Source organism: Takifugu flavidus, chromosome 10 (genome assembly GCF_003711565.1).
Source record: "Takifugu flavidus isolate HTHZ2018 chromosome 10, ASM371156v2, whole genome shotgun sequence".
Taxonomy (NCBI): domain Eukaryota; kingdom Metazoa; phylum Chordata; class Actinopteri; order Tetraodontiformes; family Tetraodontidae; genus Takifugu; species Takifugu flavidus.
Genome location: NC_079529.1, coordinates 3,703,060 through 3,729,593, shown reverse-complemented (window position 1 = coordinate 3,729,593; position 26,534 = coordinate 3,703,060). Strand labels below are relative to the sequence as shown.

The 26,534-nt window shown below is 44.8% G+C and overlaps 2 protein-coding genes across 3 annotated transcripts; one reads left to right on the top strand and one right to left on the bottom strand.

The window, feature by feature from the left end:
* Positions 1 to 168: 168 nt before the first annotated feature.
* Positions 169 to 23,960, top strand: LOC130532423 (uncharacterized). The gene is made up of 31 exons (XM_057045078.1): positions 169 to 320; positions 5,807 to 7,101; positions 8,011 to 8,292; positions 8,387 to 8,491; positions 8,576 to 8,694; positions 8,850 to 9,068; positions 9,166 to 9,253; positions 9,559 to 9,711; positions 10,087 to 10,184; positions 10,487 to 10,728; positions 10,799 to 10,915; positions 11,500 to 11,751; positions 11,909 to 12,040; positions 12,141 to 12,812; positions 12,894 to 13,112; positions 13,193 to 13,426; positions 13,487 to 13,720; positions 13,844 to 14,020; positions 14,106 to 14,330; positions 14,432 to 14,587; positions 14,677 to 14,871; positions 15,005 to 15,202; positions 15,749 to 15,954; positions 16,129 to 16,197; positions 16,327 to 16,368; positions 16,968 to 17,027; positions 18,494 to 18,673; positions 21,737 to 21,865; positions 22,045 to 22,158; positions 22,267 to 22,347; positions 22,442 to 23,960. Exons 2-31 carry the CDS (start codon positions 5,815 to 5,817, stop codon positions 22,469 to 22,471), a joined length of 6,315 nt encoding a protein of 2,104 aa, XP_056901058.1. The 5' UTR covers positions 169 to 320; positions 5,807 to 5,814; the 3' UTR covers positions 22,472 to 23,960.
* Positions 23,961 to 24,005: 45 nt separating this feature from the next.
* On the bottom strand, positions 24,006 to 26,428 carry LOC130532671 (casein kinase II subunit beta-like). Of its 2 annotated transcripts, none has more exons than XM_057045432.1 (7): positions 26,335 to 26,428; positions 25,972 to 26,050; positions 25,425 to 25,527; positions 25,108 to 25,223; positions 24,954 to 25,029; positions 24,656 to 24,845; positions 24,006 to 24,561 (listed from the first exon to the last, which is right to left on the bottom strand). In XM_057045432.1, exons 2-7 carry the CDS (start codon positions 26,041 to 26,043, stop codon positions 24,471 to 24,473), a joined length of 648 nt encoding a protein of 215 aa, XP_056901412.1. In that variant the 5' UTR covers positions 26,044 to 26,050; positions 26,335 to 26,428; the 3' UTR covers positions 24,006 to 24,470. The 2 variants fall into 2 exon arrangements, with proteins under 2 accessions (XP_056901412.1, XP_056901411.1); XM_057045431.1 differs by having other exon boundaries at positions 25,972 to 26,047; positions 26,335 to 26,422.
* Positions 26,429 to 26,534: the final 106 nt, after the last annotated feature.

The following is a 26,534-nucleotide window of genomic DNA, read 5'->3' as shown; positions in this document are numbered from 1 at the left end:
CAGCGGACGTCCTTGGAATTAAACTTCAAGTTTTGTTCATCTATTCATGTATTCATCGTCCATATTTTCCCTGAATCTCGGGAAAAGGGAGCTCCCATGTCGGACGTGTCCATCACCTCCACCTTGCCTGCCCGCGTGGGGCGTGGCCATCGCGCGGTGCCTCGCGCGGAGGCTCCGCCCCCTTTACGAGCATCCACCTTCAGCACAACAAAGCATGTGTCGCTGTGCAACGCTGTTTCTGCTCTGAACGTGGATCTTTTTCAAAGGTTTGCTCGACTTTTGCGACGTTTGTTGACCCATTGATGCTCATCCTATCGCAGGTAAGGCGGATGTCCGCTCCTCGTCCTGGGGGTGACTTCATATTTATTTGTTTTGTCGGTCATTCGGCGCCATTTTTATACTCGGATTGTTTAAATACCCCGGCACGCTGGCTCGATAGTGTGGGCAAAAGTTGGACATTTGACTGTATTCTGAACTATTCCCACTTGCATAAATTCAGTGATTTAGTCTTCCAGCAAAATGAAATTGTCCATTTAAAATTTGTCCCGTTTGCGTTCGTAAAACACCCACTTAAATTAAAAGCGGGCTCAACATTGCTTTCTTAAGATAGACTCAGTATATTAGTAATAAACCTCTAAATTTAGCCTGAATCTAAAATATCGAATGGATAATCTTAAATGAGTGGTTTGGTGATGTTGAGAAAAATCTAGATGTATTTAGATAAATGGTGTTTAAATCGAAAGCTCGCTAACAGCGCGTTAAGATGAATCGATTTATCTGTTGGAAAACAAATCCACAAGAAGGGATCCGATGTTTAACATCTGACACATTTGCTTCTAAATCCAGATGCACTTGTTATTCCTGCATGTCCTGATGCTCCTAGTGCAGCTGGTTATCTGAGGACTGTTCCAGCTGTTTCCAGAAATGGCTCAAATTTTCAGAGAGCTTTTTTTTTTAATTTTTAAATTTTTAATTATGCTGTCCGTGTTTTGATTTTTCTGCTTTAGAAGACTTCTCTTGCCCCCTTGTTCTTGGGGCTGCATGGTTACGATCTCCATCTTCCCCTGGAGGGCAGCAGATGTAAATGCCCTGCCCATAACGCACTTAATAGAAACCCATGGAGTAAGCCAGATCTTCATTGATACTGCTGGATAAATATAGTCCGATAATCTTTTATGAGGCGCTGCAGCTCTGACGCAGAGGATGGAGGCGATGGCTTTAATGCAGCAGAGCTCGCTGGCTCTCCAGACAGATGTTAACAGACAAGAAAATAAAGATAGGAGCAGGCTGTGCTGGGGGGCTCCTGTACTGCTGAATCAGGCACGGAGCTGCTAAAGTGATGGAGAAGGATGTTTTTGGCTCTGCAGTGTGAGAGTGAGGTCACAGAGGTCCTGGTAGAGCTCGCTGGTGTTAATCCTCTTTTGGGAGTTATGATGCATTTGTGTTGTGAGTGTACCACTCCGTTGTGTGGCTATCACTCAATAATCAACGGGATCTGTCTGTTTCTCTTCATGAACGACGGACTCTTGAGTTTTACTACCTCAAAAAACAAGCAAAAATAATATATTACATCACGATCATGCTGTAAAATTAAAATATTGGTATAAAAACATCATGAATCAGGTTGATGAAGATCTTGGAGTAAAAAAAGTGTCTTTAATAGTGTCTAATCTTTAGTCGCTAGGCTCTGGCAGATGCTTTCAGAGGAAGCCACACTAAATCAATCAGGCTCCTTCTTTCTTTTCCCATGTCAGTTAATGTTACAGCACCAGGCTCGTGCACCATCTGTGCGTATTGATTAGTTTAGTGGAGGGTTTTAGGTTTTCGCAGGGGGCTAGACTGAAGAGAGATGTGTTCTGCATCACTCAGGACTGCAACAAAGTAGATTTTGCTGCCAATATCTCAATAAGTGCCTCAGAGACAGAGACTATTTTAATTTGTGAAAATTGTTCGCTGTAAGTGCCTGTGCACGCGAACAACTTCAATCATATCCATGGCCTATTTTAGACGTGCGCCATGTTGCTGGGCAGACTGATGTGAATTAACTGAACGTAGGAAGAGTTTAGCCACGCACGTGTTTGCTTGCGTGCCGGCATGTGTGTCTGTGTTTACTGAGAGGTTAATAGGAGCCACCGTGTGGCCACTCAGAGGACTGAAAACTGGCCTTTCAGTTCAAATCTGATCATTTTCAGGCATGTAGGTGGGGCTCCCTGTAAACCATGACTCAGCACGGCAGATTCCAACTTGTGCAACTTTCTCTCTGTCCTGCACACACACACACACACACACACACACACACATACATACATACATACATACATACATACATACATACATACATACATACATATAGAGAGACAGACAGACAGTTGATGGATGCATAGATGGATGGTAGAGAGATCCACTAGGCAGGTAAATAGATAGAGATAATCTCACTTGGTCACTTGAGGGCTGATTAACTCTAAACTCCTCCTAATTCCTTAAGCCTGCTCCCTGTACCCAGGAAACATGCTTTCTTTTTGCCCGAGCTTTCCTGCCACCCAACAATATTTCAGAGCTCCCGTTGCTTGGATTAAAGTGAACGCACTTTATGCAAATTCAGTTTCTTTTTGCCCTTTTAAACCCGTGAAATGCATTCGGAGGCTTTTGTCTTTGCCCACGTGTCTACAAATGTGCATCAGCACACGGTGAACGGAAATAGATATTAGCGTGTCTGTGAAGGACTAATTAATGGCTCCCTGCACCTTGATGCTATTTATAACACACACTTCCTCCTTCTCTGCCAGCCCTTCCACATCCACCACTCTTTTCATCACACACAGGCTGAACAGCACAGAAAGCCAGGATGGAATTTTGAGGCATTGGTATTAGTCGCTGTATTTCTTAGTTATCAGAGAAGCATCAGTTTGTGCTGGAAGTTAGTCAAACATTTAAACAAGCCACATCAATTAGTTCTGCTTTTGGTTTCCTTCTACTTAAGACAGACATGGTTGCAAAATTGTGATAAGGGGGACTAAATTGGATTTATTTAAAAATCGCACCACAAGCACCCCTGTGGTGCCCAATTATCCGCATGACTGGCCGGTAATTGCCCGCGACAGTTAGCAGTCTGTAGCATTTGCAGTAGCAGGGGGCAAATCTCTGTGTTTAAAGGGAAAGTCCCTAAATGACTGCACAACAGCTACAGGACTTTACACACAAAATCAACTCAATACATGGACATCTGCTGCAGCTCCATCTTATTCCAATATGCCTTTTAAAAGTGTAGTAATGAGGGTGGAAGTATGCCTGGAGGTTCTCAGTTATCCATCTCAGGGTAATGCTGGCAGGCTCATCAGTTCTGACAGTTCGGAACTGATGAAGCCTCTTGGATGAGAAGAGACACGTCTTTGTGAAGCTCAAACAATCCAGTTGCTATGGTTCAGCTACCAGAATGAGGGTGGAACCTTTTTAAATGGTGCTAAAGAAGAATACATTTGTGTAGATTGGAAAAATAACACGATTGATTTTCAGTGTTTGCACATGGTCTCACAGTCTGCTTGTTGGAGGGTGTCCCACTTCATTTATAATTTAGCTCTTTAAAGGCAGTAATTATGCAGGACAGAGGGCAGGTTTTTATATAACACAGTAGTAATTCATCTACACCTGTAGCCGTCGGGTGAAGCAGATTCCGAGTTATTGATAGTGTATTAGGAACCCCTCTAAAGTGGCGGCTGCTGCCGTCCCGGCAGCCTCGGTGCAAGTCTGTCCAGCTTAACTGTCCGACAGACGAGATGTTAGACTGGACACAAAATGGAGGAGGCAGCAGACACAAGCTCAGCTGGTCCATTAGTGACATGTCTGTTTCCTGACAGTTACAATTGAGATGACGGAGCATTAAAAAGACCCAGAGGAGCCTGGGAGCACTGATGCATAGTGGTGTGTGTGTGCTGACCTAGGGAATACGCTGGGGGTGGGGGGGGGGGTCGGGTGCGGATGGATTAGTTATAGTGTGCGGCACAGTTATTGGTCACTGGACACAAACAATGGGAGGGCTAAAGAGGATTTGGGCTGTGCACACACCCCTCCTCCTCCTCTCCTGCTGTCCTGTAGTGCCAGTACGAAGCGCATCGTATAGAGGGCTCTGCTGCACCCTTTGGGGGGGGGGCATACATCTGGAAGATCGGCCTGTCTGCTTGTCTAGCAATGCCCCTCCCCCACCAAATAGAAGGGAGGGTGGGACTTGAACTACATATGGAAGAGACAAACATTTGTCACCATTCAGATGAGGTCTACTCCAGACATCATGTGGACATTTTCAAATAAATTGATCACCCCCCCAACTTTGCAGAGAACAGCTTAGACATTTCTAAATATAACCTGTCCCCCTTTGTAGTCACACGAGTGAAGAGAATAAATCAAACAAAATTGGTGGAACAGAAGCAGCCCTGTTCTCACATAATTCCACAGCACCATCATCGGGCCCATCTTTCTGCCGGTCTGGACCAGGAATGAAAGATCGGTCAGAATCAAAATCCCAGTTTGGACTAAAGCTGCAACAACTGTGATGAATCGTGAAGTTCGTGACTACTGGCATGCAAACTCATGCATAAACCAGCATGCTTTGTCAGACAGTCATAGTTTCTGGGGAAATGGCAACAACAAAGGAACTTAGAACCGTCACGCTCGGTTATTACAATTAAAATGAGCTGAATTTCCTTTTACAGACTTTGCAGGGTGTCGGGTTCCCGCTCCAAACAAAGCTCACTGCTATATCGCGGCTTTACCTGGATTCTAAACTTGCCCATAGGTTTCTGTGATGTAATATGAGCACAGTGATACAAACAAGCCCCGCCTGGCCACAACCCCGGTGACCTCCAAACATGGTGAATCCAGTCAGCAGCCTGCTGTAGATGCCGTGAATACCTTAGGTGACCCATGCAGGAGGAGCTTGTCTGACATGAAGATGCATGCAGTAATATGCTCGGGAGCAGAATGGCCTCTTTGTATGTTTAATGAGTGTGTGATTAAGCTGTGCTGTGATTATACACACATTATACACAATGGAAGTCTATTGTGTGACAATGGAGTGTTTGTGTGTTTGGGTTTGAACATCGTGTGTGTGGCCGTTGGCTCCTTGTTGTGTAGAGGAAATCTCATTCTTCTCAGTGGGCAGCTCACAATAACTTCAATTAAAAAAATTTAATTTGTGATTTGTAACCTTAAACATTCCAAGTCTGTTATTTAAATGAATTTAAGATTTGTGTCTACTGGTTATTATTTTAGCTTCATGGTAACTTAACTGGAAGTAATATTGTAATAACACATTATAATTGATAAATCTCTCCTTTTTGCCTAAACTTAACCTGCAGAATGAGCCGCTTTTCTGCATGTCGTTGCTTGTTTATGTAAAAACCCTCGTTATCAGTATAAAGTGACCGGACTCATCAGCAAACACCTCCACATGCTGCCTTTGTCCAAACGTGTTCCTTGATTAGCATCTTGCCCATCTATTTTAATTTTTTCCCAGCTGAACAATAGTGTGAATTTTTAATATCGTGACCCAGGAGTCATCTCAAATGTATCTGATGCATGAGCAGTACAAAGATGTCTCCATGTCTGAGGAGGCGGGTGCAGGCTAATTTTGACACACACTATTAATTGACATGGACAAAATGGTTGGAATAAACTCTGAATCTCTGGTTTGTTCCACACAGACTAACAGCTCACCCCTCCTGTTATTCTTTTATGCCTCAGGTTTAATGTTGCCAAACAGTGCAGCCTCGTGACCTTTCGCCATCGCTGACTTTTCTGCTCTTATTCCCAGTGGCTACCATGACAACAGAAGCGAGTGCAGTGAGTGACGCGGATACCGAGGGCAAGCAGAAGGCCAGTGCTGCCGCTGAACCAGAGACGGAGAACAAGACTCCCGAGGCGGCTACATCAGAGCCAGAGGGAGAACAGACCAACAAGAAGGTCGAGGAGCCTGGGCCTGCTGATGTAGCTGCCTCTCTTGAGGAGGAACAGCTGAAGCCCCGTACCAGGACCTCTGCTGGTAAAGGCCTGTCTCGACTCTTCTCCTCATTCCTCAAACGGCGCTCGCAGTGTTCAGAGGACGACGGCCCCGAGGCGGAGAAGGTCAAGGAGGAAAAAGAACACGCGGACGAAAAAGCAGATGATAGAGAGGAAGAAGGGAAAAGTGAGCAGAAGGAGGCAAAAGTAGACGAGGAAAAAGCAGAGGTAAAGGACGTAAAGGACAAAGAGAAAGAACAAAAAGAGGATAACAAGAAAGAAGAGGAAAAGATAGAAAAGAAAGGGAGTAAAAAGAAAAAGAAAGAGGCCAAGAAGAAAGCTGAAAAAAATGACGAGGAGAAAGTAAATGAGGCAGAGGTGAAAAAGGAAGAGGAAAATGTGAAAAAGGAGGCGGAAAAGACAGATGACAAGGCAGAGAAGACTGTAGAAAAGGAGGAAGAAAAAGTAGAGAGAAAAGAAGACCCAAAGAAAGAGACTTGTGACGAGAAAGAAAAAGGATCAGAAGAGGGAAAGAAAGAGACTAAAGAGGAGGAAAACATCGACAAGAAGGTTGCCAAGAAAAAAGAGAAGGAGGATAAGATAAAGAAAAAGGAAGAAGAAAAAGCAAAGAGAAAAGCAGAGGAAGAAGACAGGATAAAAAAGAAAGAAGAAGAAAGGGCAAAGAAGAGAGAGGAAGAAAAGGCAAGAGAAGCAGAAAAAGCCAAGAAGAAGGAGGAGGAGAAGGCCAAAAAGAAGGAAGAGGAAGAGAAAGCAAAAGAGGAAAAGACAAAAAAGAAGGGAGAGGAAAAGACAAAAAAGAAAGAGGATGAAAAACTAAAGGATTCCAAAAAGAAAGAAGAGGAAAAAGCAAAAGAAGTAAAGAAGGAGAAGGAAAAGGAGGTGGAAAAGCCAGAAGAAAAGAAGGAGGAGGAAAAGGGAAAGAAAAAAGATAAAAGCAAAAGCAAAGAAAAGAAGAATGTGAAGGAGGTGGAAGGCTTGAGTGAGGAGCAGCTTAAGGCACCGATAGCAGCTCCAGAACCGGAGCTTAAGACCGAGCCAGACATGGAGCAGGCCCCAGACCAGCGCTCCGTCAGCAGCGCAGAGATGCAGGTGAGAGGAGCTGCTGCACGCTCTCACCAGCAGAATCACATCTGCTGCCTCCAAGGAGGTTCCAGATACACCACCACACCAGAACATGAGCAACGTCTTCTCTGGCTGCCTTTCATGCCTCTAATTGGATCAGCATTAAATCACCGGGCCTGACAGAAAGCAACCAATCAGAGAAGGCGTCACTGATGGGTGTCAATCATTTCTCGCGGGTGGGGGGGCACAATCCTTGGGCTCCAGATGCCAAAACCATGGTGGAATAGCCATCAACTGCTTTTAGCACAGAAAGTTGCTGATTAATAAGCTACCAATCAGTCAAACGTAACGTACATGTCACTAACTTTGTAGCTAGCGTTGCCAGTTAGTTTGCTAGTTACATTAATTCTGATAGTGCCTGTTTTTAACTTACTAGTGTGTGCTGTCGTGTGCACCCCTGCCCTGATATACACTCTGTTAATGTTCCTAGCAACGCCTCACTCAAATGAAACTCACCAGCGTGCTAGTCCAATTCCCACAGAAATGGGATACGGCACACAGAAAGCTGTTGGCCCGGGTTCTGTTCTGTTACCAGTTATGAAGTTCATCGGCACCGGTGAACAAGACCTGACGAAGTTGTCAAAGTTAGATCTGGACACCAGACAGTGTGTGAGAAACAAGCCCGCGCTAGCGGTTTTAAAACCAAACAACTTTAAATTCAACAGAATCTGTACATTAATCAACATTTTCCAAACAAGCATATCAGTAAATAAAAGGCAACATCAGCCACGGAGCCTCATAAGAAACCTGCCGACATGAACTTGTGCAGCTGATTGGATTTTTTGATAGCTTATTCTAATTTAAATGTGGGGAAATAAGAATGCTGTCGTAACCTCGCACTTGTTCATCTCTTTTTGACCTGTTTTCAAACTCCAGCAGCCACCTCAAGAGGAGCAAAAAGAAGCTGAGAGAGAGGAGGAGCCCAAGGAGGAGGCCGAAATTCAGCCCGAGGAGGGAGAGAAAAAAGAGGAAGAACCAGCAGAGAAGGAGAAGGAAGACCAAGGGGAGGAGAAGGTGCAGGAAGAAGGGAAGGAGAAAGCTGTGAAAGACAAGAAGGCTGAGAAGAAGTCAGAAGAGGCTAAAGGCTCCAAGCGTCAGAAGACCATTCAGTGCAAAGTCATCATGCTGGATGACTCCCAGTTCGAGTGTGAGCTCGATGTAAGACAAGTCTTGGATGAGAGTGTGTGTGTTTGAGCTCTGAGCAGACTCATCAGCATCTTTTCTTCTTTTTCCATCTCTCCTCTTAATGCAGAAACACGCTAAAGGACAAGAACTTTTGACAAAAGTGTGTGACCATATCAACCTGCTGGAGAAGGATTACTTTGGCCTCGCCAACTGGGACACCCCAACTAACAAGGTGGGCTGCTCGTGTTGTATCTTGGTGATGGAGCTAAAAACCTCGGAAACGAGAGGAACCCTAATCAGAGTCTCATTTGTCCAGACGTGGTTGGAAACCACCAAAGAGATCCGGAAACAGGTCCCAGGAGCTGTGTACGAGTTTACCTTCAGCGTGAAGTTCTATCCTCCCGATCCAGCACAGCTTTCTGAAGACCTCACCAGGTAAACGATGTCAACACAACAGAAAAAGTAACGGTAGCATTGAAATTAAACCCGTCAGAGTGGCATAGGTAGATGGATGTGACAGCTGCCCTGACTCCTGTTGTCTTTAAAAACAGTCAGGAGTTTGTAACTTGACGCATCTGTTCCTTCTTCAGATACTATCTGTGTCTCCAGCTGAGGAAGGACATCATGCGTGGGGCTCTTCCCTGTTCCTTTGTGACACTGTCCCTGCTGGGCTCCTATGTAGCCCAGTCGGAGCTTGGAGAGTATGACCCCGAGGTCCACGGGACCGACTATGTGAAAGACCTGAGCTTGGCACCTGGACAGAGCAAAGAACTGGAGGAAAAGGTGATGGAGCTGCACCGCACGTACAGGTAATCTGTCTATGGGGAGCCTTGGCTCTTTATTTTCAATCCATCTATTAAATATTATGTACACTGTCTCTGAGACACCAATTTCTGTGTCTTTTAGGTCAATGAGTCCAGCACAAGCTGACATGCTGTTTCTGGAAAACGCCAAGAAACTCGCCATGTACGGGGTTGACCTGCACCAAGCCAAGGTAGGTGTTGATCCAGGGTTTTAAATTAAATCTTACAAATGTCCAAACTTCAAACACGCGCTGTTTAGTGCTGGGTGCTCTTTTTTATTACATAAGGAGCAGAATTTAATTATAAAATTGCTGTTGACCACGCCTTTCAGAATCAAAAGAGATTAATGCAACATTTTTAAACTCCCTGACCTGAAAATCTTTGTCCTTGCCGGGACACTACGCCCCCCAGTGGCGCATTGTTGTAAGTGCGGGTCAATCGGACGGTTGCGCTGAACAACTAGACTAACTTTGTGCTCTTTCTGTTGTGCCTGTAGGACCTCGATGGTGTCGACATTACACTCGGGGTTTGCTCCGGTGGCCTGATGGTTTACAAGGACAAGCTGAGGATCAACCGATTCCCTTGGCCCAAAGTTCTCAAAATCTCTTACAAACGCAGCAGCTTCTTTATCAAAATCAGGGCATCAGAGGTATTTCCATTTATTTTTAATTGTATGTTGACGTGGGCTAGTATTTATTCATCTCCTATCCTTAACCAAATCCAAGATGCCATTTTCTTGTTTCACTGGACTTGTATCACTCTCACACAAACAATTTCTGACATTAACAGTTGCAAGTTAATTTGTAGATGATTAAGTAAATAACTGAAATAATTTGTAATTGTACATTGCAGTTTTGTAGATTTGCAAGCTTATAATTTTTTTTTTTTCTTAAACTATGGAAACAAATTTAAATCATTTCTATATATTTCCTAAATATACATTTACACCGTATCATATTTGACTGTAAAGTTCAATATTTTATACATAGACTTCCTGTTTATTGTTGTTTTGCTTCACTTAAAGCAAGAGCAGTATGAAAGCACGATCGGCTTTAAGCTACCCCACTACAAAGCATCAAAGAAGCTGTGGAAGGTCTGCGTGGAACACCACACCTTCTTCAGGTAAGACAAGGTCATTTCAGCCTTATTCTGGTCGACCCCTGTCTGCTTGGAAGTGGAGGTCAGGCTCAAGTCCTGCCTATCTCCTGGATAATTGGCTAACTGCTCTCTGCAGCTTAAGGCCTATATCAGCTCCCTGGCACTTTATTCACAGCAGGAATGCTGCGTACCCTTGGCCTTGACCTTAAACTGACCCTCATGTCCTGTGCCTGCTCAGTCAGATGAGGGTCAAAATTGTTCTGATTTCAGAACAATAATGTTTCACAGTAAATTTTAAAGTTGTGTGAAATGCACTAAATGGCTAAATTTGGCTATTTTGTCAATCTGTCGTGCTGTAGGTTTTCAAAATGTGCCTGTCTCGTAGGGTTCAGTGATCAGGTGCCCGTCGATCCCCCCTCATCGCGTCGCTTCCCTGTCTTGGGTTCCAAGTTCCGGTACAGTGGACGCACTCAGGCTCAGACTCGTCAGGCCAGCTCCATGATCGACAGGCCAGCCCCTCGATTCACACGTTCTGCTAGCAAGAGGTTGTCCCGTAACCTAGACGGAGGTATGTGTAAGTCTCTGATATGACGACGCACTAGTCCTAAGCTGCTTTCTGACGTGTTCCGACGTTGCAGCTGGAGATGAAACACTCCAGTTTCTGCAGCGACTCTCAGCATTGACCAGGTCTGAATGTGATGACTGGTCGATAATGCTAACCTCTGAGAAGCCTCAGGCTTCTCCGGCATTCTCAGGTATTCTCAGGGTGTGTGAATCTGCATTTGTGCTTTTTGACAGCATACTTATTTTACTCTTGCTTGCAAACCGCTTTTTTTTTTTTCATATGTTCCATGCCCGGCGTGTTTGGCTCATTTGCTTGTCTCAGTTGTGAGACGGACTCTCACCTTTCTCTCAGTTGAGCATCCATGTTCAGTCTCAGCTCCGGGAGAAAACATTTAAAGACAACAGCAGTTTTCTTCTGTGAAATTGCTGTTCTTCTATTTCATTGTTTTCAGAAGCTTGATACTGGCTGCAGAGTGGATTAGCATGAACCTTATTGTCCAGTTCATCGTCTTGTTCTTCAGCACTATGCTGGTTGTCATGAAAATCTCATTCAGTCAACAAAAGCTCCAACATTCATTCTTATCTGCTCTCACTTTGAAGAATGACAGGCTTTTGCTTGACTACTAACCTCAGTGCACTGACCTTATTCTAGCCAAATGCTTGGCTTCTGACCTTCTCCACAAAACATGCTTGAGGCTGTGAAGCTTTCCCTTTGGCTGCTGTCTGTTTAACAGCACCGTTACATAACTGGACTCCCCTCAACATCTTTTCACAGCCAGAGGGCAGCCTAATAACCAGCCTTCTATTCAGCTCTGGGAAGAGGGCCAAACTGTTAACATTGTCACAGGAAACTGGCAGGACACTGATTCTGGGCTGCCTGGCTCCCAGACCATGGCCCAGACAGCCAGTCAGCCATGGCTGGCAACTGAGGAGCAGCAAAAGACAAAGAAGGATGAGTGGTCAAATCTGTTTCTTCGTTCTCCTGCGTTTCCATTCATCCCCCCGTACAATGTGGTGAAACAGCCAGGTATGCCGAACCCTGTCCTCCACCTTTGATTATAGTTTTTTTAGAAGAAATATATTCCTGTCCTAGTGAATAATTACATTTATTCTTTAATTTTTTCTACTAGCATGGATGTAACGGTTTAAGAATGCTTGTTCATGTGGATTTTTGATGTTGTTAGTTACGCAGAGATCGGCAAAAAGCCAAACTATGGACAGATTATTACAACCACCACTGAAATTGCAAGATGATTGGTACCAATACTTGGACAAAATCCTCACTCTGTCTTTACTGGGACAGGATGAAATCACATGTGAGTTGCTTTATGTGAACTGAATGAATCAAGCCTTTAGAATGGAACTTTCTACCTCGCCGTTTGCTTTCTCATTTACTCTTTATGGTTTCTCCCATAGCCCCATTCCAGGATGAGGATGAAAATATAGTAGTGTCAGAGACGCCAGAAACTATTGAAGTCATCGAGAAGTTGCAGGAAACTGTGGCGCTGGTAGACATGCTAGGAGAGAGGGATGATTTGGAAAGGAGGCTAAGAGAAGTGAGAGATTTAGAGGAGAGACTCCAAGAGGTGGATCAGATGGCAGAAATACTTCAGGAGGTACTAGAGGAAGGGTTGGGTAAGGAATCGGTAGATCAGTTAAAAGGAGAGGAGGATGAAGAATCAGGTTTACAGAGACAAGCTGTGGTTATAACAGAAATGGTAATAAAACGGGCCGTGCAGACTGTAGAGATGAAAGAGGATGAAGTAGATGAGCTAGAAGATGAGATTAAAAAGGTGTTTTTTAAAGGTTTGCTGCCTGAAGAGGAAGAGGTTGAAGCAAGCCAGGAGGGCAGAGATGAGGCGGCAGACAGCAGTCTGTTAGAGGACGATTTGAGGAAGATGCTGTATCAGATAGAAACAGAGGGGAACCTTAAGGTGGAGAACAGGACTGCAGTAGAGATGATAGAAGGAGAAAAATCAAGAAAACCAAAGGATGATGAAGGGCAGCGTACCGCACAAACAGGAAGAGATGATGACTGGTTTGTGTTGCTGGATGTTAGTCCCAGAAGAAGCTCATACGTACCCCCAGGTATTCTAAATTCTTACTTTATTTTGTGCTTTGCTGCCACTGTTTATTAACTCCCGGGACTCTTACTGTGATTCTGCTCAGTTGCACTGAAGGGGACAGATCCGGTTGAGTCGGACGGGTTTTTATCTGATACTACAGCCAAAGAGTGGATTAAAGAGGTAGCAGCAGCAGAAGTAAAGATAATGGAAACGGCACCAGTAGTGCGTCAAGAAATCCTGCAGCAGCCTGTGAGAGACAGAGACGACGACTGGTTTGTTTTGCTGGATGTTGCTTCTAGAAAACTCTCTTTTGTCCCACCAGGTATTCCTCTGCTTCATTTGTGTTTAAAGCAACCATTTTTGATTTGTGTTTGATATTATTTTCATTTGGTTTCATGTCAGATGCTCTTTCACAAGGTGCCCAAGTGCCTGTGGGCGATAGTGTCCCCGTGGTTAAAACTGAGACCACTGAATGGAAAGAACAAACAATAGAAGCTGCGTTAGATGAAACTAAACTGGAACAAGAGATTTTTCTTCCTCAGACTGAGAAAGAGGATGTGTGGTTTGTTCTGCTGGATGTCCCAAAGAGAGAGTCGCTCTTTGTGCCGCCGGGTATGGAACCTTTGCTCATTCCAGGTGTGTTTTCTACTCTCTGGCATCAGTGTTGTGACAGTGGTTGATTGCTGTGTCTGACAGTAGTTGCCATGGCTGACTATGCTGAGGCTGATCCTGGTGAAAGCATTCCTGTGGTGGCACAAAGCGTGTCACCGATGCTGGAGGTTGTTGTTGAAGAGATGGTGGTGCAGGAAAAGGACCCGGTGCGTCCCAAGTCAGCTGTTCAGGAGGTGAAACGGTCATTCAGAGAAAGAAGTGATGACTGGTCTCTTCTTTTGGATGTTGTTTCCAGAGAAACAGCCTACGTCCCTCCAGGTATCTGCTTCCATCAGCGGTCTTTACTTCAGATGAAAAGTGTCACACAGTTGAAACAGGATTAAATGTTGATACCTTTAGCTGAAGCTGAAGTCCAGCTCAGGTTTTTACTTGTTTGTTTAGTTTCTCCGGCTGTTACAAGTGTCCAACCTGGAATTGACATAATAAGAATGGAGCAAAAGTTGCAGCCGGTTGTTGCCCGACTAGAACTCAAGCCTTCCCGACCGCTGCGAGAGAGGGATGATGACTGGTTTGTGCTGTTTGAGGCTTTCCGGGAAGAGCCAGTCAAGTTCCCAGCAGGTATCTAGCATTCATAAAGAAGCTACTTTTAGGGTTCTGCATAAATCTGCTGGATCTAAGCTCAACACGTGACTGACTGTGCCAGGTACCTCAGAGATTATTACCAACGTGAGGGAGTCGTTTGAGGTTGAGATGACAACAGAGACAGCAACATGGACGAAGATAATTGGTGTGGACAGCAAGCGAGATGAAACTTGTCCGGCTGGAATTAGACCGAGCCAGGCTGCAGTGACGGCACAAAGAGAATTTGAAGAAGATTGGTTCAAATGGTTTGATGCCATTCGTGAAAAGCCTGTTGTCGTGCCACCAGGTACATCTGCTTGTTTGTATGATCTATAAAGCCCCAATTCAGCAGATGCTAAGCTGACCTATTACATCAATCACTAATCGTTATTTATTTTTCCAAACAAGTTGCTGTAATTGAGCCTGTTGTTGCTACGGGTGGACCAAAGCTCATCGTGGAAGATGAAATTGCCCCTTTGAAAATGGTAGCAATTAAACCTCCAGGTCAACGCCAGGTGGATGATGACTGGTTTGAGTTGCTAGATGTTGCACCAAAAGCTTCAGGTATTTATCGTGTGGATTTTACTATAAGGTGGAATCGTGTAGAAATGGCGATGCTGAACACGGACGGCCTTCTGTGTGTTCTTCATTAGCAACTGTGGGACAACGTGTCCACCCTGATGTCCAACCAGCTAAACAGCTTCCAGCCATAGAGCAGAGAATCACAGTAGAGACTGAGACATGGAGGAAAGACACAGTGTTCCAGGAGAAATCCCTTCCAGCAGGGAGAGAGCTGGAGGACGACTGGTTTATTCTTCTGGATGTGGCCACAAAGAAATCAGTTAGAAGTTAGTCTGTTTAGTTCACTTTTACGTACAATTTAATACTCACATATTAACGTGGTTTTCATCATCTATTATGTGCTCCAATGTCATATTTCTGCTTTTCTTTTGGAATAATATATGATATTGTATCTGTTAGTAATCCCACCTGAGAAGACCCAGTACCCAGCAGAGGTGAGAGCCCCAGTGGCTGTTGCCAGATTGGAGCCTATTCCCAGCACAAGACCAGCGTTTGATAGGCGAATCCTGCAGGAAAGACAGCCTCTTATGTACACACTCGCTGATGCTGATGATGATGATTGGTTTGTTCTGCTAGACGTTACACCTAACGAGTCAGGTATTTGCTTCTATTTTCCCGTGTGGGGGTTTTGCAGCTGTTTTTGCTCCACGCTTCAGCGGCTTGTTGAAGCGAAACGCCGAAGTCACTTTAAGGCACAGCGTGTCTACAGACGGCAGCGGTCATTCGCTCTTGGTCCATGGCCCAAGCTGTTCTCATCGAGTCTTGAAGCTTTATATTAATATCAAGCGTTCACCTGCTGAACCGCTCAAAGCTTTGTGAGCCACCTGCAGCCTAACATCATCTGCTTTTACATCCATTGGTTTGCAAGAAGAGCTAATCTGCTTCTGCTGTCACTTCACTTTGCGGAGTTTCACTCCACTTCTACTCTTGATCTTCGAAGAGAGACTACAGGGGTAGTATTTTCCTGAAAGTGTGGGTTCATCTGAACAAATCAAGGCTGGAGACTGTAAGTATGACGCGGCTTATTGCAGCTACGCCTTTGTATGTTATCCAACGTGTGTGTGACATCCCTCGCTGACGCCGACCTGCAGTAGGTTCTGTGTTACTCATGTTTCCATTTTTTCTGGGTTTTTTTTTGTCCAGTGGTGGTCACACAGAGAGGCACCCGTCCTGTCAGTGCTCCGGTCTTCTCTCAGACTGCCCTGGCAGAAGCAGGGATTCCCATGGCCCCTTTTGACCAGCCTCAGACCTCCACTCCCATCAAGACCACCCGCAAGGAGGAGAGAAAGCTGGAGGTCACAGTAGAAGCTGTGGAACCCTCAAAAATAGAGTCTGTGGGGGAAGTCAAGGTATTTATAACAGCTTTTCATGTTTAATCTTTTAAAATGTAAGAATTTGTCCTGAAATTGTGTCTAGCTCTTGAGTGAAAACTAAATAATTACTTGGAGTAATCACTTGTGAAGGCAGCTATACCACATTGGCACTAAATTAGTGTTTCAACTGTGTCTCTCTTGCTGCTGTAGACAGCAGAGTGGAGGGACCAGCGAGAAATACACTCCTCGCTGGTATCCACCATCAATGGGGACTCCCAGGTTAGTGTCAGACGTGGACCTCTTGCACGTCACCACTCAGTAGACAGTTTCTCTGCTTTGGTCAGAACGTAAGTGTTAAAGCCATCAAGCAGAGGATGCTGACGTATCCTTCTCTCCTCCCCGTGGTAGCACGAGTCTGAGACCAGCACGGAGGTGGTCCGATTGCGCAAGGTCAGAGTTTTAGCCTCGTCTTTGTCTCTGTAGCCATTTTTTCAGCTCCATTCTGCTGGGGTCAGTCTTTCTCAAACAAATGGAGCTTCTGGTTTCACCCTCTTCTCATGTTGTGCTTCCATACAGCTAAGTCTTAAATGAAACCTCCTCATCAGGTCCGATGAGCAAACAACCTGTTTTGAGAGGTAGAATAGACAGAATATTCAAAAGTGAATATATCATCACTTTAACAGACTGTGCTTGCTTTACTCTATGGTTTTTCATATATTATGAACGATTATAGAAGGCAACCATTTCTTCTCATGCTTGCTAGACTCTGGAATGCACACGTGCATGTTTATAGAGTAAATGATCAGTAGCACTACTGTCCCTATTTTACCATATCTGTTGCTCCACCTTCCTTTCTTTTTTTCATCGTTACAAAAATAAAAATCTTCCTTTCTTTATTAGTGCCCTGTATTAACGATGCATGCGTGTACTGCACTGTGTGTAACACTTACGGAGATATTGATGCATGTCCACGGTGTGGCAGTTAAATGCCAACACAAAGGGAAACTGAAACAAACCCACACTCTTTTTTTGTTCTTCATTTTTCACAGAAAAGAAAGAAAATTGAGGGTGACTCAATTTATATCAGACATAGCCTTTTAATGTTGGAGGTTTGTATCCCGTTTGGAGGCGCCGCTCTCCAAACGCTTGTTTACGTTTTCGTTCTCTTTGGCACAATGGCTTCTGTTTTAACACCACGCTTCCGTGTGGCCTGCTGCACATTTTATGCATCAGCACAATAAACGACTGCACATTCACATTGTGTTTGGTGTCGCAGCTCTGATTCAAGGAGAATGCTGTTGAACAAGTCACATCGGCCCTGCCGCTGCGCTGATTATCCTTAGGAAACAAGAGTTTGAATTTCAAGCAGGCTCCATTAGTGGAGCCATTTGCTGTCTCACAACACCAGTATTCTCCTGTGTCTGCTTTCTCTCGCTCTTTTCTAACCTGCTAGTCGTCATTCAGCAGCTCGCTAAAGCAAATCGTGACCACAGAAGAGTAAAATCTCTGTATTGATGAATGATGTGGGCAAAACAATTAAAGGTGCACGATGTGACCTGGCATGGTGTCAGCGCCATTTCATTTGTAGGGTTGTAGGGTCGAGGACCCACTCCCCTCGATCCGCTAGCTGCCCGCACCTGGATACAATGTAAAAACAAAAAACGTGGACTTAGGAAGGGACACGGGAGTCGGAACAGGTGGCACTCCCAAGCGTAAACCACACCCCAGCCAATCACACGTCCACTCTTGAGTTTGATGCACGTTCACGACAGTTACGGAAACATGGGGGTGGAGGACGAGCTTGCTCTCTCTACTTTTGTCTTTACTTCGATCGTGACTGTAAACGACACCATGCAAGATCGCCCAGTGCTCACTGAAGTTGCTCTGAAGCACCACAGTAAAGCGACACTTAACAAGACCTGATTGCTGTCTGCAGCACCAGTGGTCTAAAGTTCTACTAAAGGTTCTGAACAACGATCCACTCGGTGTTAAGTGTTGCCAGATGAGTGCTGCCACAGCTACTTCCATCCATTCGTGTAAAGTTTTCCGTTTGGACCAAGACTTCATGTTTGACGTGTAGCCTCGTCTGCTGTGATTTCTGTGCTGCTGTTTGATTTGCATCTGGTTTTTACTCCGTTTTGAGCCTAATAGCTCCTCGATGTTGTTTTTTTTATCGTTTATATGTCCTCTCTGCCCTCCGTAATCATCCTAAATGAATCAATGACTCCTAAGATTCTCTTGTCTTCTTAATTTAAAAAAATCAGGACTTTTTATTCTAAAAAGGAGTCACTGATCACCCATCATTAATCAAAATTGAATGGTCACCTCCATTAATGACCCCTCTAATTTGTGTTATCTGTTTAACCTGCTTCTGCTTGTTGATTTAACTTGCAGCAACTTGTACAGAGACCGAACGAAGCATTTTCTGACACTTCTTCTCTCTTCTTTATCTCTCCCGTTTTGGAACTTTCTCCATCTCCCCTTCCCTCCCATCAATGTTTCCGTTATATTTTCACCTTTGCCCCTTCCTTCACATCCCGTCTGCACAATCTTTTCCCCTCCTTGCTCTGAGCAGGACTTTGATAAGCCCAATGAGGAACTGGTGAAGCATCACGCTAGCATCAGCGAGCTGAAGAGAAACTTCATGGAGGCTGTTCCCGAGCCCAGACCCAGCGAATGGGAAAAACGTCTGTCCACACACTCTCCGTTCCGTAACCTGGGTATCAACGGCCAGCCGCTGTCCGGCGCAGACGGGGTGAGTGCACCGCTGAAGCTACTCTACTTGTTATGTCTCTGAGTTGATTATTTTGACTGTGCTAATGTGTCTTTAATGGAACATTGACTGAGTTTTTTGCACGTGACCCGAAGATCTGGATTCTGTTTTTACGCGACTGTTATATAGAATAACAGGATCGAGTGTGCATGGCAGTACTGGCTGCATGTGCTGTGCAACACGTGCATGTGATGAATGCAGAAGGACTCGACAAACCGGCTCTGCACATTTGTCATTTCCCACAGTCGAGCGATGTGAGGCGGCAACATTTGGACGTGTTGTGTACTCGTCTTGGCGTTTGACGCATGACTGACAGACCCGACGTTTAACTGGCAACTGCATGATTACAGACCATTTTGAGGATTCCTTTCTTTGCCTGTTGTGAGCAGAACGCATCATTCCCTCTTCTCTCCTGTCCATTCTTCAGTACTGAGCTGTCTTCCCCCTCCCTTGAACTTGCTCCCCCCACTGCTGTCCTGTCTGTTTGGGTGTTTTCACACAGAAACCTCATTCACAGTTGTACCAGCAGTCCGGCTCTGACTAAAAGTGATCATGTGACGAGTCTTGAAGACTCAAAATCTGAACTCGCACATCATATTGTCAGGGCGCATTAGTGATGCAGAGAGATCAACGTTAAACTCATCTGACAGTTCTGTCCGTAATGAGATGAGTCAGAACACATGTACCACAGCACCACACTTGTTAGGATGTCCTAACTGAAGTGGGCCCGAGCTGCCTATTTTCAGGATTACTGGCTGATTTCCCAGTGCAAAAAGGAATAGTTAGTATAAAAATTGCAGATGTTGATGCACATTCAAGGGCCAAAAAGCACAAGACTAGTTAATACTGGCAGAACAGGTATTATAAGTTATTTTATTACATTTTCTGTGATAAACACGGGGGAAACCTCATCTGTTGGTAGGATACAATTGTGGATGGATTTCTCTGTTAAGATGAAAGTAACCGCATGGAAAAGATGAAGCAAATGCATGTCAGTAATTCTTCCATGTCCCAGAAACCATCCTTGTCGTGCTGGTGCGTCTCTAACTGTAGTCTTCAGTCAGTTGTTGCACCAGAGTTTGGAACAAAAACAGAAGTAGAACATTGTCATTGCAAACATTTCTATATTCCTCCCTCTCATCTCTCTCCCCCCTCCTCCTTCTCAGTTTGTCACCCGCCTTCCACGCGGCCCCCTGCTAGACTTCTACTCCAAACGCAGCTGAGGGGCCGTCTTGACCCGGGGGAACCCCCGCACACACACACAGGTGTGAGCCCTGGAGACCACAGCTCTTCATCTGTTTTAGCTTCTCTTCCTTCCTCCCTCCGCCTCCTCTTCAACATCACTGTTCCATTCCTCATCTTTCATCCGCTCAACCTGAGGAGCCTCTCTTTTTTTCCCTGGAATCTTTAGAAACGACATTTACGTCCCATTTTTCCATCTGCAGCCCAGTTGACTCAGAGCTGTTCTCTAAAGACTGTTCATGACCCTGATTCTGGCGTTCCCTGTGATGTCACTTGGACTAGAAATGAACTCATCAATCACTGTTAAAGGACTGTTGACTTTCATTCCGACTTGATCATATTGTCACTTTGAGTCTGATTTTATACACATTTTCGTGCATTTATATCATCCGATGATACTGTTTTTGAGATCTGATCACTGTGTCGTGGTTTTTAAATCCAGATTTATTTCCGTTTGTCCTCCTGAAGTAAGCCGCACTTATACTGGGAAGTTTCCTAATATTGATTTAGTTTTATTGTGACACACGGAGGCAGCTCTTATTACTCTTATTAATCCTTAATCCTTGTCTTCCACCAGTATTTTGCAAGAAGACGCTAGTTAGCAAGATTCCTTGTTGCATGACATTTTACAAACAGTTTTGACCAAAGAATAAAGAATGAAAGGAAAGATTAGACACTGACACGATTGTTCTTTCCACATTCCACCTACATCTCACATCAGCTGCTGAGGAATTTACAGTGATCAACTCCAAAAAATGTCAATATGAGACAGAAATGAGCGTTTTAAAGGTAAAAAGAAGGATAGAAGACGTCTGTGAGCTGTTGTCAGACTCGTGTCCATCACGAAAGAACACGTGCACACACACACCTGACTGGGATATCACCACCGACCCATCTCATGACTGTCTTGTGTCTCCTTTAGAGTGTGTGCATTAGTCTTTTATGCAATGGTTCAGAGACAGAGGTGGCACACGAGGGACCCAGCAGCGCTCCGGCCGTCTCGTACGCGCCGAGCTCGACCGCGAGCCGCCAGAACCAGCCTGGTTGTGTTAAAGTCCAACACGCAGGTGCTCCACTGGCAGAGGAGTCACGCGATCAGGAAGAGGTTGTAGGGTCGAGGACCTTGCTGGTGCCGGTCGTGGAGGTGGAGCGGGCGCAGCTGCCTCCCTCCCCTCAACCCGGCTGTAGAGCTTTAGGTGAGACCCAGAGGGACAGAGGATCGAGTCCCGAAGCGTCGGAGAGGATAATTGGACCTTCACCTGCTGCGTATTTCAAGAGCGATGGTCCTCGGGTCATACGCTGCTTCCAGGTAGCCTCCTGAGCCCCCCTGGATGCTGCTGATTGTGTCTCTGCTTGGCCTCTGCATGATTTCAAGGCTGCCACACTTGCTCACTCCTTTGCAGCAGCATTTCAGATCCAAACATGTCAAACGTAGCGTAACGGCTGTCCAATGCGTCTGTCATTAAGTGGCTGCTGCAGAGGTGTTGCACAGTGGTGTGCTCAGCTCTCACGCTGTTGGGTTGCTCGGACACTTGGTTTTCTCCCCTCTACGAGACATATTCACTTTCTTACAGACACTCTTTTATTTCCCCTTTTCTTGTACAGCACTTGGTGGTAGGGGAAAGGCAAAAAAGAGGTGATTTTTTTTTTTTTTAATGCTTCCAACAATCATAACTAAAATCAAAAAGCACTGTTGCATTCATCAACATCCAAAAGAGTGAGAGCATGGTGGTGAGGGACGGAGTGATTGCAGTGAGCTGTCTGGTTCAATAGCTGCTTATGGGGCTATGCTCCCATCCACAGCCCCCTCTGGTGCAGACCCAGACAGTCACCATCACAGCAGAGGCCAACTCCTTACCCAGTGGCACCACCACCACCACCACAGAGGTCCCTCTTGTACCGACCAAGACCATCATCTATGAGTCTTCCAAGGTAGGGGCTCTGGCACCTGCTCAGCCCAGATCTGTGAAAGCATGAGTGCAGAGAAGAGCAGGTCAGGGAGGACCAGGCCCTGAGGCTCCGGACTGGACCTGCCGCACGGCACCTAGAGCAGCGCAAACCGAGGGTCCCGTTCAATCAAGAAGCTTTAAATCGGTCGTTTTTGTTGGCAGGCGTCTGACGAGGGGACGGACAGAGACAGTACGACTATGTCCAGCTCCACAAGCGTCACCTCGGAGACCACCAGCGGCACCACCGTCACCACGACCACCACTCACATCTCAAAGGTGAGAGGTCAACTTTGAGAGGATGGATACGTCCGTGAGGGTTGACGTCATCTGGGGTTATTTCTTCCTCTTGTTCCTAAAATGACCAAAATATTCTGGACCTCTCAGGTTGTGAAAAGTGGCTCTACGGAGACTCGCGTGGAGAAGAGAATAGTCATAACGGCGGACTCGGACGCCGACCAAGATAAGGTAAACACCGGACCGCAGGAACGTTCCCCGATGAGACAAGCGCCGTTGTCTTGGTCTCAAGGCTAATCCAGGTGCACGTCTGTCTGTCTTGCAGGGGAAAGATGGAGGATCGTCAGCTTTGTAAATGTCTCACCGGCCTGATTTATTGGTTTCAGTCAGCACCCCAGTCAGTGCAGGGTTCAGGGGGCCAGCTCAGTCCTCACACACACGCACACACACACACACGCACACAATTACAAACCTGCACTTCAAGCCATACATCACCGTGTAGCTGACCTTAGTCTAACCCCTCTCTTTATTTTATTCTCTTCTTTTTGGGTGGGTGGAGGAGGCTTCCCCTTTGGTCAAGTGTAACCACCCAGGGGTGCAAACTTTAGATACAATTTTAGTTCAAAACGGCATTTCCAGTGAAGTGATCTCAGTTCTATTTCAAAATGCTTTTATGTTGCTAGTGGTTTTTACATAATTCTGCCGTTTTCCATAGTCCGCCCTGGTTTAGCAGCGTGTATCGTTGGGTGCTGCTGGGGGAACGTTGAGGCTCATTCAGGGGGAAACTGGTCATGGACCGACATACCTCACATCACGTGAACACAAATATTCTGTGCTTCTATTTGGACGGCTTTGTTCACTGCTCAGGTACAAAATCAGAAGGAGCGGAAGCGTTTCTTCCCTGACCAGCTCAGAACTCGATGTAAAGTTTGACTCAAAATGGATCTATTTTATAGAATCGATGCTTTTATAGTATTTGTACAAATTTGAAGTTTTTAAGTTATTCATATCCATCTGCACAGAGGTTTGTGGGGTGCCACTGTTGTTTACGGAGGTCTGAGGTCTGCGCTCGGACCCCAAATCGTTCTCGTTGCTCTCCACCACCGGGAAACGTGTTTCACGTTGAGCACCACGGCGGAGCGCGTCGCTCAGGCCGCCGTTTTTGTTCAGTAGCATCGTAGTTGTGATCGCTTTGAATATACTTGGGCAATTGAGTTTTACAACTTTTTGGTCTGTTTATCTCAGGTTTAATGTTCTTTAAGACTACAGACCTCCATGATTGTATGAGGATTGTCCATATATGTGTATCCACCCCGTCAAATGTACATTTCTGTTCAGGCAGTTCGTCACAGCAGACGCGTGTCAGATGGAAAGGCAGCTGTCCCAGTATATGTGGCTTCTCTCATAGGCGCACAATTCTTTTTTACATGTTCTACTATAAAGTCATTTATTTGTATAGTAGCAACTGTCTTGTGTGATTTGCGGTACTGTGATGTTCCAGCACGTGCAGGCTCCCACTAGTGACGTCACTCTCACACATTCCATCCACCTTCAGCCCAGTTTGTGAAGCCTTTTCTCACATGTAGCGCGCCCTCTGTATCTTCCATAGAAGTTTGAAATCTACGAACCTCTTTTTAGGTAGCATGCTTCCGTAGCTGACTCTTTTTTATCCCCAAACAAAGCCATTGATATTTTAGCTTTATGGAAAAAAGACTTCCAGAAAACTCTCCTGCAAGGAAATGTAGAATTTCACATGAAAATAGTTTTTAGACATTGGAAACGTTTGTTGCTTTGTGACATGATCCCTGTCTTTTTATGTAAACAATAAAACATGCATTATTTTGCATTCTGGTCCTCTGTGTGATGCAGAAGAACAAAAGGAATCGTGGTAAGAAATAAATATTTAATGCATTCACTTATTCCACAGTAAATATTGCTGTTGCTTGTTCAGAACTAAGTTTCACATCTGAGTTTCAACACTAAAAACATGAAAATAATCCTTGAGATTCAACATGCCTTCACCTCCCATTTCTGGATTTCCTGAATAGCGCCTGACTACTTTTAAACATAAAGCTCTTTAAAAAGTAAAAAAACCAAACCAGGAATATTCAAAGATCTATTCTGCAGCAGGTTAAAGATTCTATGGCAGACAAGTAAAAACCTGTGAGGATGTGATGTGATTTGCATTTATTTATAAGGAAGCAAAAAACTGGATTTAACGTCATCAGATGAACCAGTGAACACCAATTATGATGGCTCTGGAAACATGGACAGCTGTGGGCTTACAATCATTCACTGAATTACATGAAGCTTGTGTCACTTTAAACAAGTAGTCACTAAAATCAGAGGCGGATTTAGCGGATTGATTTCACGGGGCTCTTGAGACTGGACGCGGCCTGAAGTTGGAGTTGATAAGCCATGGGGTGAATTTTAAAACCATATAACCTGAAACCAAAACAAACAGGGTTTTATCCAGATGTGTAAACGTGCAACCAAAAAAAAAGCTGATTGTGCTAACAGTAGTGTCACGTTAACTCACCTGGGCACAAACTGGTTGGCAGGACGCTTGGAGCGATACTCTGGGTGCACCATGAACAGCATGTGGGGGAAACCCGTCCCAAAATACGCTCCATCCGTGTGGTGATGTCTGGATAACTTTGGGGTGTAAACGTCCATGCATTTTGGACAATAAAGCTTCACCATAGCTTCTCCTGGGATGTCTGATAAGCCTACAGAGAAAAAGACGTCATTGAGGTTTGGCGCGTCTTCATGAACATCTCAACATCAATGTGGAATAGCGTAGAAACGGGCTCGGGAATTCAAAATTCCCAACTTGCCTATCGGAAGCGTGGACTGATTCTCACAATAGACCCTGGGACAGCACCCAAAATCCCCTTGCTGATACTTTTCCAGCTACAGAGAGCAAATTCAGAAAGGATTGTTTCTGGAGAAGAATTCTGTAGATATTTGACAGTAAGAAAGTGGCGTTACCATCTGTGCAATGCCTCTGTTTGTCAGGATGTAACGTGCGTGTATGAGCCCGTAAAGCATCTCTGCTGCTTGTTCTATCAGGTCATTCTGGTTGGGGTTATCTTCAAGTTCCTCATCTGTCAAATAAAGTAATTGTATCAGTCATGATTTAGACAAAAATCATCTTTTTTTGCCAGTTGACCTTCCATCTTCTCTAATAAGTAACAGACCACACTTCATCAGAAAACTATAGTGAAGCTCCTGAAACTAATAAAATGGCTTTAAAATATTGTTTTTTTTTTATTGACATGATGTGGATAGTATTTTATTTTTTTTACCTGGTTCCAGGTCAAGGATCATGTCCAATGCCTGGCGATAGTGAGGCACCTGCTCATTCAGGCCCGTCAGGTTAAACTTGTCCTGTATGTAGTCTTCATCAACCTGTAACACAAAATCGAGGAAGCTAAAGCACTACTAATAGCATTAATTAAGGCTCACTGCCAGAGCTTCCAATGTGGAAGCATAACATAAGCACTTAAAGGGATTCCACAGATGCTGCTACTAATGAAGAAAGCGAGAAGTTATATTTAGAATCAGATTGCGTGAGTGCTATCCTACAGCATCAGACACAACTGCAGGTTATACATTGAGGTCTAGTATTTATATTTACTGCCCTGTTAAGCACCTCATGACTTAACGGAGCAGATTAAGTAACAGTACATTTCGGTAATGAGAAGTCAAGGCGCTCCAATCGCTCCAGAAATCAACCCATTACGTAATAACCCCCCAATGAAAATAGTGGGTCCCCGGGAAATTGTATAATCTGCAGTATAGTCATGGAAGGAATCTGGGACTTTAATGGCTTCACTGTGAAGCAGGACTAACCTCGCAGAACAACTCATTGCCCCTCAGACCACAGAACCAGGATATCCAGGACACTTCCTCTGAGCTGCTCATGGTCCTGCTAACCACAACACAGTCGCACCATCAGTTATTGAACATGCAAACTGCTAGGTTAAGAGCTAATACCCCCCCAAAACCATTTCAAAAACTCTGAACAAAAACGTTTTAGCGTATAACATTTTATTTGAGTTCTTTGCTAGCTCTCGAGTATGCGACTGCTTATTAATTGACATAATTAGCATAACCAAAGATGATGTGGTAAATTCTCAATGTAGCTGAGTTGTTATTTGTGAGTATTGTTTCCCTTATATTGTTTATTTTGTATAGAAACGTATCTTTACTCACCCTTTTCTATAAAAGTAAAGACATCAACATCTACGCTAAGCTAATGTGTCCTCTCTCTAGATGACAAATTACTTCCGGTAAACGCTTCTTCTTTTGTACAATAGCGTTGAGCAAAAAGACAGAATTATGTTGCTGCCACCCTCTGGACAAAAATGATATTATAACACTTAAGTGCAGTACCTCGTAAGTGTGCTGGTATC